The sequence below is a fragment of the Pogona vitticeps genome, chromosome 5, assembly GCF_051106095.1.
Source record: "Pogona vitticeps strain Pit_001003342236 chromosome 5, PviZW2.1, whole genome shotgun sequence".
NCBI classification, from domain to species: domain Eukaryota; kingdom Metazoa; phylum Chordata; class Lepidosauria; order Squamata; family Agamidae; genus Pogona; species Pogona vitticeps.
Genome location: NC_135787.1, coordinates 48,371,747 through 48,386,348, shown reverse-complemented (window position 1 = coordinate 48,386,348; position 14,602 = coordinate 48,371,747). Strand labels below are relative to the sequence as shown.

Here is a 14,602-nt window from a genome sequence, read left to right as displayed (position 1 = left end):
TTCCTGAGATGTGATCTCACCACATTATGTATTGTCGTGTCCTTACAAGTAGTGTAAGAAAGAAATATGCAAGATATGTCAGTACCATGTACATTATATTTTCATTAAATGCAAAAGAAAAATTTTGATATCTGCAAAACTTTGAGATAGGTATGGTTTAAAAAACTAGGATACCTCAAGAACTACTAAACTAATGAAATCTGTCAACACATTCTTTAGAGTGCAAAAGAAACTGAATTTCTTCAATTCAATTTCTTTAACAGATCTATAGCACTAATTATGATTGCTTCATATGAGATGTTTGTATATATGCAACAGTTTACCTATCTGTTATCTTCGTTCTTTTATTTAATATACACTACAGAACTACATCCACTTTAAATCCAGGATACAGAACGTGCAGACAAAGCTAAAGCCCTCCTTCACCCCACCCACATGTAGGGATTTCACTGGGCCAGTGGAGGGAAATGACACACCTGTGCATACTTCTCATGTTTCACATAGCTTTCCCCCTCCACTTGGCACACAAACATTTTTTTACCGAGGCATACAAGGCAGCTTTAGGTAGACATACAGGAGATAAATATGTACCATTCCCACTATCCACCTGCATGAGTGCAGAAAGTGGGGTTCGGGGCTATTTCAATACTTATAGTACTTATAATACACCCAAATTCATTACTGAAAAATATCTATCACACTTTTTTTCCTAAATGATTAGCACTTGCTTTGGCATGTTTCTGACAATGCTGATCTCGTATCACAATGGTGCCAAAAAGGACTCCCCATTTGTATCAGTTTTAGGATACAAAACATCATTTTAAACCTTATTTCACTTTTATCCACCACTGAGAGTAGTGCATAAAAACATGATAATCAGAAGGCAAATTATCAAGTTTTGAGAAAATCTGCTTGAAGTATTCCACTCTAAAAGCTCTTATAAATAACTTCCCAAGTTTCTGTATAACCAGCAAGCAAAAATTTATTTGGGGGGGGGGGCAGAACTATTAAAACACACAAGATTACCAAAAACACAGTTTAACTAGTACAAAGTATTTCCCCTTTGAGTGATTACCCGTCCCATAACAAAACAATAGCAGGCCAATGTGCAAGCCTGAAAAGTTTCCAGTAAGTTCCAGAAATGTAACAAAGTGGATTTCCTACAATCTCATTTTTGTTGATCGGAATATCAATCGTGGCCTCACTGATCTATAGCACATTTCCACAGTGTTTTCAGTCTGCAGATACTTAAGGGTTGCAGTGCTAATGCAGTCCTGGTGTTCTGGCTTTTTCTTTCTGCACTGTTTCTTATGTTGGCCCTATTTCTATACTGAAGTTAATTTCTTCACTGCGTCACTTTTTTTAAAAAAATGGCATTAGCACAGTAAAGTTGAGCAGTTCACTTTATTTGGCACATATTTGTTCTTAACAGCCCAGTCTGATGAATATGATGGCTGATACTCAAATTTAGTCAGTTCACCTTTTTGCTACTGACCCAATGATAGCATTCATTCTCTATGACAGTATTTTCCTTTTTCTTGTTTCCACATAAAAGACTGAAACTCCTTTCAAAAATTCTATCTTTTCCCTGGCCTCCCCACATATTTATACAGAATCCCAGGTAATACATTTGTGTCCCTTTATTACCATTCTGAGTAATTTTTTAAAAAGCAAATATAGTTGGATTTAGAAAGGTAGGCAAGGACACAAAAATAAAAAGTACACAAAATCATAAAGATCAGGGAAAGCATTCTCTGTCTTGAAAATTAAGTACTGTATGTATTTTGGGGGACACATTACACACACTGCTTAACTACCAAGAAAAAATAACGTAAGTAACTTATCACAGTTGTCAAGGCCTGTGATAAGCCAGGATAAGCCAATTAATTAATTGCATGTGCTCACAACTAAGATACTGGCAGTTACCAATACTCTGAGAAAAGACCCCAAATTACCAGCAACCACAGCAATTGAGAAATGAATTCCCTGTTATAATCAAGACACACAAAGTCTGTATAGAGCAATACAGGACAGATGGCACTAACTCCAACAAGCAAAATAACTCCATGAAGCATTAGCTATTGAGCTAAGGCTTGAGAGAGAGATCAGTAAAAAGCTTATTTATTTTCGAACAACTGGCAGTAACAAATCCTACAGTCACTATTTCAAAGTAGAAGGAATCTGCTCAGCTTAACACAACCTTAAAAGGGTTATCCTATAAAATTTATTTAGTGAGCATTTTATTCCACTTCAGATCCTGTTTACTAAGTGCTAATAATCCAACAAGGACTTTGAGCCAACTGTTGACATTTCATTGAAGAAGGCCAAGAAAGGTGGGTAACAAATATTGTTTAAGATTTTTCCCCATTTTTGAGCAACCAGCACTTGCTAGAACTGCCACAATAAATTACAGAAAGATAGAGGATGGAAAAACAGTTGGAGAAAAGCAGAGATGAACTACCTATTCTGAGTTATGAGATGAAGAATCCTAAACATATAAATCAAATAAATAAATAGACAGTAAGCAGCATTAAAGCAAATATATTCAGTATGCACAGAACTGCTTAATTTAAACGTTCCCTTTCCAGAAGGATACACTAGCAACTTTTTGCAATGACCTGTTTAAGTAATATATGCAAAAGAGAGTACAGTTTGCACCGCTATCTCCTAGCAATTGCAAATGCATACATCAGATGATACAATAAACCTCAGTTTCCATATAAAAAAGTGTAAAAATCTAGCCAGAACAAACGAAGAGACAAATCCAGACACAGCACCCCCTAACGATCTGATGTGTGGTGTACTTAATTTGTTTACTGGGAGTACAATTCTTATACAGCTCCTAAAACACATTGTAGAAATCCCATATCCAAATGGACAGATAAAACAGACTAAACCATACTACCTCTCTACAAAATTAGCTATGAAGGTGTCTGCCTACTGAAATGAATGCTCAATTCAAATTTAGCAACAGAGACTAAATTAAGCATGCATCTTAACAGAAGCACCCATCTACGGGTTACATTGCTGCTGGTGGAGATGGGGGAAGGGAAACCTAGTGCTGGTTGTGAATGAATGAGAAGCTTTTCTTCCCGCAAGTAGAAAAAGGATTAGCGATATCTGAAAACAGCAGATTAGCTGATGTACCCATGTGGGGCTAGGAGGAGGGACCTAAAGTAACTGAGTTGTTTATGGCTTCTGTGTGGCACACGCACATTTTAATGGGGAGGGGGGGAGGTTTAAAACACAGAGACTATTCAGTCTTCACACACATACCTGGTGTACTCAAATTCACACACACCCCAAAGTAAACATAATTGTGTTCCCTCCTCTCAAAATGATATGGGAGATACCGCACCTCCATGCAATAAGGATGAAATTTAAAGCATTTATGAATCGTCTGACTCGAACACCACTGGGAACACATGCTGAGAAAGGGGCTCCGAGTGTAGGCCCGGGGAAAGGGGGCTTTCGTCTGCACAGGGGCAGCGGTAAATGATCGCCTCAAAGGAAAGGGGAGGGGGAGAAGAAAGCGAAGTCCTGAAGACGCAGCTGAGATAAAATGGGGGACTCTCCGTAAGGAGGGGGGGAGGAAAGGCATTTCTGGGGAAGGAGATCTGGCGGGGGCGATACCTGGGGGCTTCTGTCGGCCGGGTTCTTCATGACCGCCTGGCGGAAGTTGTTATCCACGTAGGACGCCATCTCGCCCGTTTTCTGGTCCAGGCCGGACGCGGTGTGTCCCGTTCCCTCCGCTTCGCTCTCTCTTCTGTGGCTCCCAAGCGCCTATTCCTGACCCAGAAGCGAGGGGGCGACTCCACCGGGGCCAGCAAGCCTCCAAATGGACGCCGGAGGGGAGGGGAGGCAGGCGCAAGGCAGCTCCGGCTTGCTCCCGACAACAGCTCCTCCTCGTCGGCCAGGAGGTGGAGGATTTCCCCCCTCCACCTCAGGGGCGCCGCCGCCGCCCGGTCGGGGCCTCTCGTGGGCTCTGGCGACAGCAGCAACCGGGGTAGCGCTGGCGTCGGCGACTCGCGACTCCGCCTCTGCCGGGCTGCCCGGCAGTGTCGTCGTCGTCGTCGCTGCTGTCGTCGTCCTCCCGCCTCAGCCGCCGCATCCCCTCAGGCGACAGGGCGGGAGAGGCACCGCCGCGTCCTCGCCGAGTTGGGGGTCCGTCTCTGGCTTTCCGAGGAGGGCGAGACGGGCCAGCGGACAACCCGGGAAAGGGAAGAGCGGGGTCGGTGGAGGAGGAGGAGACAGGCAGGCGGGCGGGCGGGCAGGCGGGCAGGCCGGCCGAGAGTCACGGCGGGAGCGGCCTCCAGTGCTCTCTCGTGCTTTGTGCCGCTGCAACCATGGTGAGACGGCGGGGAGAGAAAGAGAGAGACGGAGCACCGCCCGGCCGCACCGGCGACGGGCAAGAAGGGAGGAGGAGCTGCGCCGCCTCAGGTTCCCGCCCTTCGCTTCTCCTCAGACGCAAAACAAGCGGCGGCTACTGCCTTCCTCTTAGCGGGATGGTTGCTCCCGCCGCGTCGGAGGCGGGAGCTCCACAAAGGAGGACCGAATTGCGTGTCCAGTCCCGATCCTCGTCTTATTTTTCTCTCCCTTGTGGCCCCAGTTCCGTGCCTCCTTTACACTTCTCCCTGCCTTCTTCATTCGACAACAAGCGCCGCCACCGTGGAGGGGGCACGAGACATCTACACTTTTGCCCTCCACTGCTAAATGTGTAGAGTGGCAACATAACAATGGGGAAGTTCAAACATATAACGTGTTTCACTATTTATTTGAATGTGAATGCTCCACCTCCCCTTCCAGACTGGAAGGGGAGGGCGGGAGTAAGGTCGAAAAAGTGAAAAAAAAAGTGCTGTAAACATTTTTAAAGTAATTTAACTATTTTGGCTTTGTGCGTCCCTGCATCTGCCAGCCAGAGAGAAAAAGCACGGTAACTGCACCGAAGTTGCCCACTGCAGCTTCAAACACGTAATTGTGAGTGGCCGAGAGACTTTTTTCAGTGTTGGCAAACTCGGTTGCTGTGACAACCACGTGCATCTTTGCAGCAATGCGAATGACTTCAGGAGTACCATCCCAAGCCATGCCACTGCAGTCTGTATTCCTGAACTGCGAAGGTAATGTTGGGGATTTTTTCAGGATGACATCCTGTGAAAGCATGGGGAAAAGACCCACTCACTTAACCTCCAATATTGTGGTTGTTTTTTCCTGTCCTACCTTTCCATGATGCTGAATGTGGCACACATTCCTGTTCCCTAATTTGATCATGCAACAACCCCTGAGTTAAGCTGGTCAACCAGCCCTCAAGCTCACCAGGTGAGTTTTTAGGCCATGAGGAGATTTGAAATTCTTAATCTAATCTTTCCCAAGCTAATGGTCTCCAGCTATTTTAGGCTGCAACTCCTGTTAGCTCTGAGTGACAAAGCATTGTGGGAGCTGCAGTCCAAAAGGTAAGGGTTGGGGAATGCTAAACAAGACAAACACCACACTAGCTGTCAAGTGTATCTACTGTCCATACCTGGCAGTCGGCCTGTGAAAGCTGCGGGCAGAGTATAGGAATTTGTATATGAGGTACTTTTGATTCATTTTTTTAAAAAAGGTGGGGGTCTCCAAAAAAGCAATCCATCTAGATTATTTACCCACTATCAGCTTCCCCCACCATGCCTCACTTAATTCTGCAATAGTAGTTCCCAAACAAGATATTTAAACATTCTTGGACTATAGTTCCCAGAAGCGTAGCTAACACAGCCAATGGCTTGGGCTTCTGGGAGCTCTAGAGCAAGAATATCAGGAACCACCATTCTGGAAAGCACTGTTCTATTGAGATTTTTGAAATTAGGAGTCTATGGACTCTTATGCCCAAATGATTGTTCAGAAGCTTTCTTGACTCCATATCCTGTAGTGGCTCATTTTCTTAGCTCCTCAGAGCTTCCAAAGCTGACCATTTTACATCACACTGAGACCTAGTGTGATGGAGTGGATAGAGCAGCAGACTAGGATGCAAGATATCTGGGTTCAAATCCCTACTTACTGTGAAAATCATACTAGGATGTTACAGTGGTAAACCACTCCTTGAACATCTCAAATATATTACAGTTGCCATACACTGGAAGTGACTTGAAAGCATGTAACAAGAGTGCAACTACAGCATATGTTCTTTATCTGAAAAATGTTACCTGGCTACGTACACTATACAGGACGATATATCCATCATACTCCCTAATCTACAAAACTAATCTGTTACTGGAGCCATTATGTTACTGTGGCATTTGTAGATGCAGTATAGTTTTTGATTGTCTTTTTACTGAGTTGTAGAATTGTTTTGCCACATGACATAAATGCCTGCTGCTGTTCGAAAACCTTGTTGGATAAGCAGATGATAGTAAGTAGAATACTTAGCATTTAGAGAGTATTTCACATGCATTATCATGGTGTAATTCTTTCAAAAATCTTATAAGAAGTGTCAATATTGTTGCCTCCAAGAGCAGGGCAGCTGAGTCTGGGAAATAATAGGTGTTTCCCTCCCCCCCAAGGTAATGAAATGCATGATGAAAAACAAGATTCAGATGAAGAGTTTGTATTTATTTCTCTTAACCATGCTAGTACACACTGTATTGGCCATATCCATTCTAGTGGTGCAGTTCACTGAACGGTGATGTGAGTTTACCAACGGCAAGGGTGGGAAACCTTTGGCCTTCCAGATGTGTTGAACTACATTACCCCTTATCCGACAAAACATGGCCAATGGGAAGGGAATGTGAGTTACAGTTCAAAAACATCTGATAGCAGTAAAAATAGTGTTATTTAAGCATTATAATTATAGATAAGCATGAACCTTGGTTTGAAGCTTTGTTTCCTTCCCCCACCTCCCTGACCAAGGACCCACTCTCCAGTCAGAACACACTCCTCTTTGGTTGTTCAGCCAGGTCCCGGCAGGAGCATGGGTTTACCTGTCCTGCCTCCTTGTCTGTGTGAGTGATCAGCCAAGGAAGCACAGCAGGGAAGTCCATGGTCCTTCCAGAGACTGTTCAAACAGCTGAGAAGAAAGAGGGGAGGAGTGCACACCAGCTGGTGAGTGAGAGATTCAGCCGGGGAGACGGGAAGGGAACATGCAGTACCTGTGGTGTTTTCCATATGAACTGGTATGAACCTCCGAACCAAGGTTTGTGCCCATCTCTAATTATAATTCTTATGAAAATAAACATGTGAGACAAAGCCTTTGATAGTGCCCTATGATATTCTGATCAGCAAGCTAATTATGTGTAAGCTGGATAGAACAACTGTCAGGTGGATACACAACTGGTTACAGAATCATGCTCAGAGAGTGCTTATAAGGGTTCTTTTTCAAACTGGGAGGAGGTAACAAGACTCAGTCCTGGGGACTGGACTGAACCCTGTGAGAAAAGATTGAAAAAACTGGGCATGTTTAGCCTTTAAAAAAGAATATTAACTGGAAATATGATAGCATTTATCAAATACTTAGAAGGTAGTCACACAGAAGAGGGGCAATATCTGTTCTCAATCATCCTAGAGTTCAGAACATATAATAATGGGCTCAAGCTACAGGAAGCCATATTTTGGTTGAATATCAGGAAAAATATCTTAACTGTTAAAGCAGTATGACAGTGGGACCAATTATTTCAGGAGATGATGAACCCTCCTGTGCTAGAGATAGTCAAAAGATAATCAGATAACTGCCTGGCAGATATCCTTTGATTTGTATTCCTCCATTGAGCAGGGGCTGGATTCAATGGCCTTATAGCTCCTTCCAGCTGAATTATTCTATGAAAAGGAGCATGCTAGCACAACTTGCTCCTCATAGATGTCCACTGCCGTGTACAAAACAACAGAAATGTATAGGAAAAAGAAATCTTCAGATGAAAACTCACCATGCAGTGTTGTTCTCTGGATAAACAGGCTTTGAAGTCACATCGTTGATGAAGATGTATGAAAGTGGGGAAGGCAAGTGTCCTCACCCTTCATGCAAATTATAATATCTGAATAGAGCCAGTCTGCTGCATATAAAGCAGATTCAACCACACAAAAAAGTAAAACAGCAAACTTTTTTTGCAAGAGATACAGAACCCAAAATTAAAGAGGACTAATGTTATGTTGGGGTCATATTACTTTAGAAGGAAAGAGTGAATGTGTCATCTTCTTGGCAAAGCTATTTTTCTCACTTTAAAGCTCACTCAAACTAGATACATGACCTTGGTTTGTCATCAGTGTATGAAGCAAAAACAGATTTCTAATACAATTTTAGAATCTCTGTATATAGTGTGATTAATATGTTAAACTGCTTAAGCCCTTATGAAAATTTCATTTGAGTTCACCATAAAACTCACATTACCATACACACTTAAAATAATTATATCTGTTGTAAAAGTACTTGAAGCAAGGTGTAAAAGTCATTAATTCCATTTGGTTATCATAAACAATTGGTACTCCTTGTGTCCCAATCAGCTATGTAACCAATCTGAAGATTATGAAAGAGTGCAATAGGCATTGGCCACAATTTAAGAAAGATTATTTAGAGACTACACAGTATTCTCTTTTAAATATATGTATTTCTATAGATGCATGAGAGTTTGAAAATTCAAGTTGATTCTTAACACAGCCACTAAACAGAAGAATGAAATTAAACTAATGTGGGAATCTAAGATTTACTAAAACTCTGGATTCTAAGCTGGGAGAGATGGTACAAGGGCATGGCTAACTGTGAGAGAGACCAAGAGTGCCTAATCCACCAGTGCTGCTGATGAAAATACAGCTCAGGCAGGAAACGCAGACTGTTTTTTTTAACTCTGCTCAGTTAGCAGTCATTCATCCCAAGTCTTTGCCTAAGAATCACCTTATAATATGAACATCTGAAATCACATTTTTAAAATCCCCCTTCTCTATATACCTTCTTTGTTTTATTATTGGTTTAATACTGCTTATTCTCAGCACTGATTCAAGGATGTTTTACAACAACATAGACAAACAGCAAAAATTTAAAATCTAGTCTAGTTTACATGTAAAAATAGCAGAAAGTAAGATAAGAAATAGAACTTTAAATTCAAGGTTTTAAATTTATTTTCCTGTACTTTATTTAAAGTAAACTAAATTTCACTTTATATAAAATAGAATTAGAACAATGCTTTTCCAAAGAAATGTCTGTTCAGGCAAATGCTTATAATCAAAATTTTAAAGCCCATCTTTAAAAAACACCACCCCAAATAATTGCAAGTCAGCAGCAGTAATAACAACATTAGTGTCAGGACAAAATTAAACCAAAAAATTAACAAACAAAATTCAAACCCATTGCAACATCAGCTTGAGTTAGAACATATTTTATTGTAGGAGATATAATATTGGTTCCAGATATCCCTCTTTAGAGACAGAATATCATAACTGGCATGCCATGTCTAGGAATGCCCTCTGCTTAGCTGACATCAGTTTACCTCTGATCTGGGAGACTGTTGGAAGATATATATTTTTTTTAAAGGTGTCTAAATTTCGAGCAAACAGGTATGGAACCAGGCGCTGTTTCAGGTAATTAAATCCTAAACAGTTTAGGTTCTAAGAGCTTTAGCAGAACTTTGAACTGTACTGGAAAGAGAACAAGCTGCCAATCAATGCCCTTTACAACTGTTGAGATGGGCACCAGCCTCAGTTTGGAGATTCATTAGTTTTTTTATGCACAGCACCACAGGTGCTGCATGTTCCCTGCCCTGCCTCCTCAGCCAGTGATCCACTCACCAGTGGAACCCATTCCTGTCCTCCTCCTCGGCTGTTCGACCAGTCCCTGGCAGGAGAATGGTTTGCCTATCCTGCCTTTTTGTCTGAGTGGGTGATTAGCTAAGGAGATGGAGCAGGGAAGCCCATGCTCCTGCCAGAGACTAGTCAAACAGCCAAAGAGGACAAGGGGAGGAGTGCTCGCCAGCTGGTGAGTGGAGGATCCAGCTGGAGAAATGAGGGAGGGGAATGTGCAGCAGCTGTGGTGCCACACATATGAACTGTCATGAACCTCTGAACCGAGGTTTGTGCTCATCTCTACATATTAACTATCATCCAGTTTTTAATTAATACCTGAGCCTGTTTCCACTGGCTGCCAATCTGTTTCTGGGCACAATTTAAAGTGCTGATTTTAATCTATAAATCCCTAAATGGCTTGCATTCAAGCTGTCTCAAGGACTCCATCTCCCTTTATGAGCCTGCCCAGATGTTGAGATCATCAAGGAAGGCATTTCTCTCAGTCTCACCACCTTCACAAGTTGATTTGTTTGGGACATGGAAGAGGGCCTTTACTGTCACTGCACCCAGACTCTGGAACTCCCTTACAGAAGAGGCCAGGTTGGTGCCATCTTTGCTGTCATTCCACAAGCACTTTCTCTTCAGGCAAGCTTTCTCTTAGTGACTGGCTGCCTGAGTGGGCTTTTTTAAGGGATTATTTTGTCTCACTGCTTTGAAAGTATTTTTGGTGCTGCTTTTGTTTACTATTTTTAGTGTGGTATTTGTTTGATCCTTTCTAATATTTGTATACTTATTGTTTTTAGCTTTAAATGTTGACTCTTAATGATGTAAGTCACTTTGGATACTTTTTAAGGAGAAAGGAGGAGTAAAATATTTTAAATAAATAAAATACTAAACAGTATGAAAGGCAGTTCACAAAGAAGTAGTGTCTAGACAAAACCAAGAAAATAAAAGCAATACTATAGAAAGAAATACCAAGCTAGTGTTAGTCTCCATTAGAGGAGACTAGGACATAATGCAGGTGGACATAACAAGGGTCCAGCCCCCTGGGGCCAGACTGTTCACTCACCTTCCGCTGTTGCCGCAGGCTCCATGCTCCCTTCCTATTGCTCTGGAGCTTGCAATCTGTGAGCCACTCCTGGCAGGAGGCTGGAGGATGAGCCTCGCTGCCAGGCTGAAGACAGCCTGGACCCAGTATTCAAATACGAATGCCCCCATCTCTAGTCTCCATTCAGAATTCAAGTACCATATTAACAATGTTGAAATGTGAACAATGACAAGCTATGAAACACATACGCTTGTTTAATGCTGAATCTCTGATATATTTCTCTTCCAGACTTATGTAGTCCACATCACAGTCTTTAACAGTCTGTTAGTCCCACAGCTAATTTTTCAGCTGAGGAATCACAGAACATTTATGGTTTCTCATTATGATTGCACAAGAGAAATAGTTGCATGATGACTGACATATGGCACTAGTTTCTTAAAGAAGCTCTGTGAATTATACTTAGGTCAAATAGTTTTAATACATGGAATTACACAGAAAGGAACACTATTACATTTTCTGTATGTGCTAGCCAAGAATGCATTGTGTAAGATCACATAGAAATCACTTAAGGCAAGATATTGATTCACATTTGCAACTGTAACCCAATAATTACATGCAACTTGTATTAAATGCTTTGACAAAAGATGTGTATGACAAATACAACTGGAGAGGCATTTATTTTGGTTTTAAATAGGCCATTAGTTGAGACCCTTTGAAACAATTTGTGTCAAGATTATGACATTATCAATTTTCCTCAAGAATTTCTGTTTGTCATATTCATAGTAGGATCAATATTTATAGATACATAGATGTGTGTTCTTTAATTGTTACATGGCAGAAAGAAAACAAAGTGCAACTGAGTTAAATTCATGTGATTTGTTTTAAGACTTGGGCAGAATTAGTTGCTGGATAGCTCAGTGATTTAGGTATCTTATCTGACTGTGGAGCAGAGCTTGGGAATTATTCCCTGCTGTACTTTCTTGACAGGGGCTGGACCCAATGATCCAGAGGGTCTCTTCCAGCTCTGTAGTTCTAAGATAATGATGATGATTTTTTTTTTTAAAAAAAAATGTAAATCGCCTATCTATTTGCAGTTCCTTTTCCTAGGTCAGCATTTCATAGGCCAGTAGAGAATTATTTAAACTTCAAGGGAAGAAATTATGGCAATTGAAATGAACTTTTGTGAATGCTGAATGTCATTATTATATTGAAGGCCACTATGTTTTCAAAGAGTGATGATTAACATTTAATTATTTCCATTAACTGGCTGTTGATAATTGATAGTTGAATATGCCTTCTCCTTAAGAACTTGAAAGAAATAAGAATGGTGGAAGTCAATCTGCACCCATGAAGAAATAGATAATGCCTGTATAACTGCAGTCTAAGACAAACTGAAGTTAATGGAAAAATTCCAACAATACTTACGGATAAAGAAGACTTCATGTTTTTGGGGAAAAGGAGCATTGTTCCCAGATATTAAGGCTTTTAAATGATACTCATAGATCAGTTATTTTTCCATTGCAATGTACACATATGGAAAATGTTCTACTGTGTAAAGAAATTTTAACAACATGGGGACAACACAGGTCCTCTTCTGATTGTCTTTATAGTAATCATTTTGGAATCAATCCAAAGAACATCATATCTGAAAAAATACTGCATTGTAATATTTGTCTAGGTAGTTTTTCTAAGACAACTGCCTAAGTAGGAGCTAGCAAGAATCTTCTGTTTTCCCCATTGATCCTTCTGTACATATAGATGATCAAGTGCAAGTTGTCATATTCTGTATTTATACCACTATAGAAAAATATTAAAATTTTAATCTAGCATTATAGAAGAGAAGGGCTAGTTATAGCATCTTACAAGATAAAATGACAGGAGCAAATAGGAGTTGAGGTGTGAATTCTGTCAGTGAGAGTCAAGCCAACATCAGTGAAGCCTTTTGCAGGCTAATAAACGTCTTCTATAGTTCTTGAAATTAGCAGGGTGGAGCAGAAAATAATGTTATAGTAACAGTGTCAGTGGCACAGGACAGAAGAGTTAACTAATTGTAAAAATGCTTGATTTCCATGAAATTTGTTTAATGTGTTTATTTTACAAGATTACACTAATAATTACCCCACAGCTGAAAACAGGAAGATATCTATTTATTTGTATCCATACTTTAATAGCAACATGATTCTAGGAATGTATACACAGAATTCAGTCCTACTGAGTGCAATAGAGATAGTTTCTACATAAGTTGATATCGGATTGCAACCTCCGAAAACTAATGCCAGTTCATCATGTATTTGGGCAGGAAATAGAGGCAATAAACTTGTGCTAAAAAGAAACATTCAGTGCCACAAACATTAAATGATGAAACAGGTGCTATCTGTTCTGCATATCCTGTAGCCAATGTACAGAGCATCTCCATGACAACTATGGTTATTAACATTTCAGCAAACTACTTCCTTTTGAAAGGTATGCTAATTTACCACATTCTTTAAAAGTATGGGTGCAATCAGGTGGGGATTTGTCCCACAGCTTGATCTGATTTGGGAATAGGCTGATTTGCTCTTTTTCCTGGTGACCATATGATATATGGACAATCGTGAACCAGCCCATCCTTTATCGCTGTCTACCCACACCTCTCTAGATCCCGGTGAGTGAGTGATTGTTCCATTTTGATCCATTTCCATCATATGTGATTGCTGGGATTGAACCAAAGCAGATGTCTTCCAAATATCTTGAATTACAACTCCCACCATCTGTACTAGTATGATTGACAGCTGGGGATGGTTGGGATTTGGAGTCCAACACATCTGGAAGACTTCTAATTAGGAAGAGTTGAACTACATTATTAGAATCACTCGCAAATGTTCGTAATACTCGTGTAACAGTCCTACTTTCAGTTACCCTGACATGTCTTGTTGAACTCAAAACTTTTGGGTAGTCCTGTATCAGATTGCATTGTGAGCAGAATGTCATACCTAGTTAGCAAAATGATTGCATGTACTAGAATAATTTATTTATTTTCAGAATGGATGTAACTTAGGGTATGACAAATGTGCCACTGAATATATTTTCCTCAAGAGGCATGCAGGGCAGCTGTAGCCAAATTACAACATGAGGTGACAGATCCCCCACTCACCCTGAATCGAGATGTATAGTACTCAAGACTGTCCTTGAGGAAGACATCTCAAAACATTTCAGAAGTAAAAATACAATAATAAAATAACTAACAAGTTGCTGTCTTTTTGTGGCACCCAATCTTAGCTGCTTCACTCTAGGCAAGGCTGGTCCTATAATATATATATAATTATTTAATTTATATGCCGCCCACTCTACCCAAAGGTCTCTGGGCAGCTTACAACAATTAAAATACAGTACAATAAAATATAAAATGATTAAAATACAATTAAAATACAATTAAAATACAATTAAAATTGCCATCATCAAGACCCACAGTTGATATTATTTCAATTAAAAGCCTTCTGGAACAGGAAGGCTTTGACCTGGCGCCGAAATATCATCAGTGTCGGCGCCAGACGAATTTCAGTCAGGAGGGTGTTCCATAGTCTGAGGGCAGCTGCCGAGAAGGCCCTTTGTCTACAAGCCATCCCTCTTACCTCCTTGAGGGATGGCTCTTTCAAAAGGGCCCCCTGGCTAGACCTTAACGGCCGCGTAGGCTCATATGGAAGGAGGCGGTCCTTCAAGTATCCAGGGCCCAAGCCCTAATATTGTGCACAGCCTCCCATGGCTGACTTTGCAAGTCATTAACATTTTGAGTGTCTTGGTATTTCCCCTGCACCACGCAAACATTCATTGATATCTCTC

At 40.9% G+C, this 14,602-nt stretch overlaps 1 protein-coding gene across 5 annotated transcripts in view; it reads right to left on the bottom strand.

The window, feature by feature from the left end:
• Positions 1–3,860, bottom strand: part of RAPGEF2 (Rap guanine nucleotide exchange factor 2) — a 217,572-nt gene extending 213,712 nt beyond the window's left edge. For all 5 annotated transcript variants that reach the window (XM_020781418.3, XM_020781421.3, XM_073001508.2 and 2 more), the window contains exon 1: positions 3,634–3,860. In XM_020781418.3, the coding sequence (XP_020637077.3) occupies positions 3,634–3,702 (69 nt within the window). In that variant the 5' untranslated portion in view covers positions 3,703–3,860. The remainder of the gene's footprint in view (positions 1–3,633) is intronic.
• Between the last annotated feature and the right edge of the window lie 10,742 nt (positions 3,861–14,602).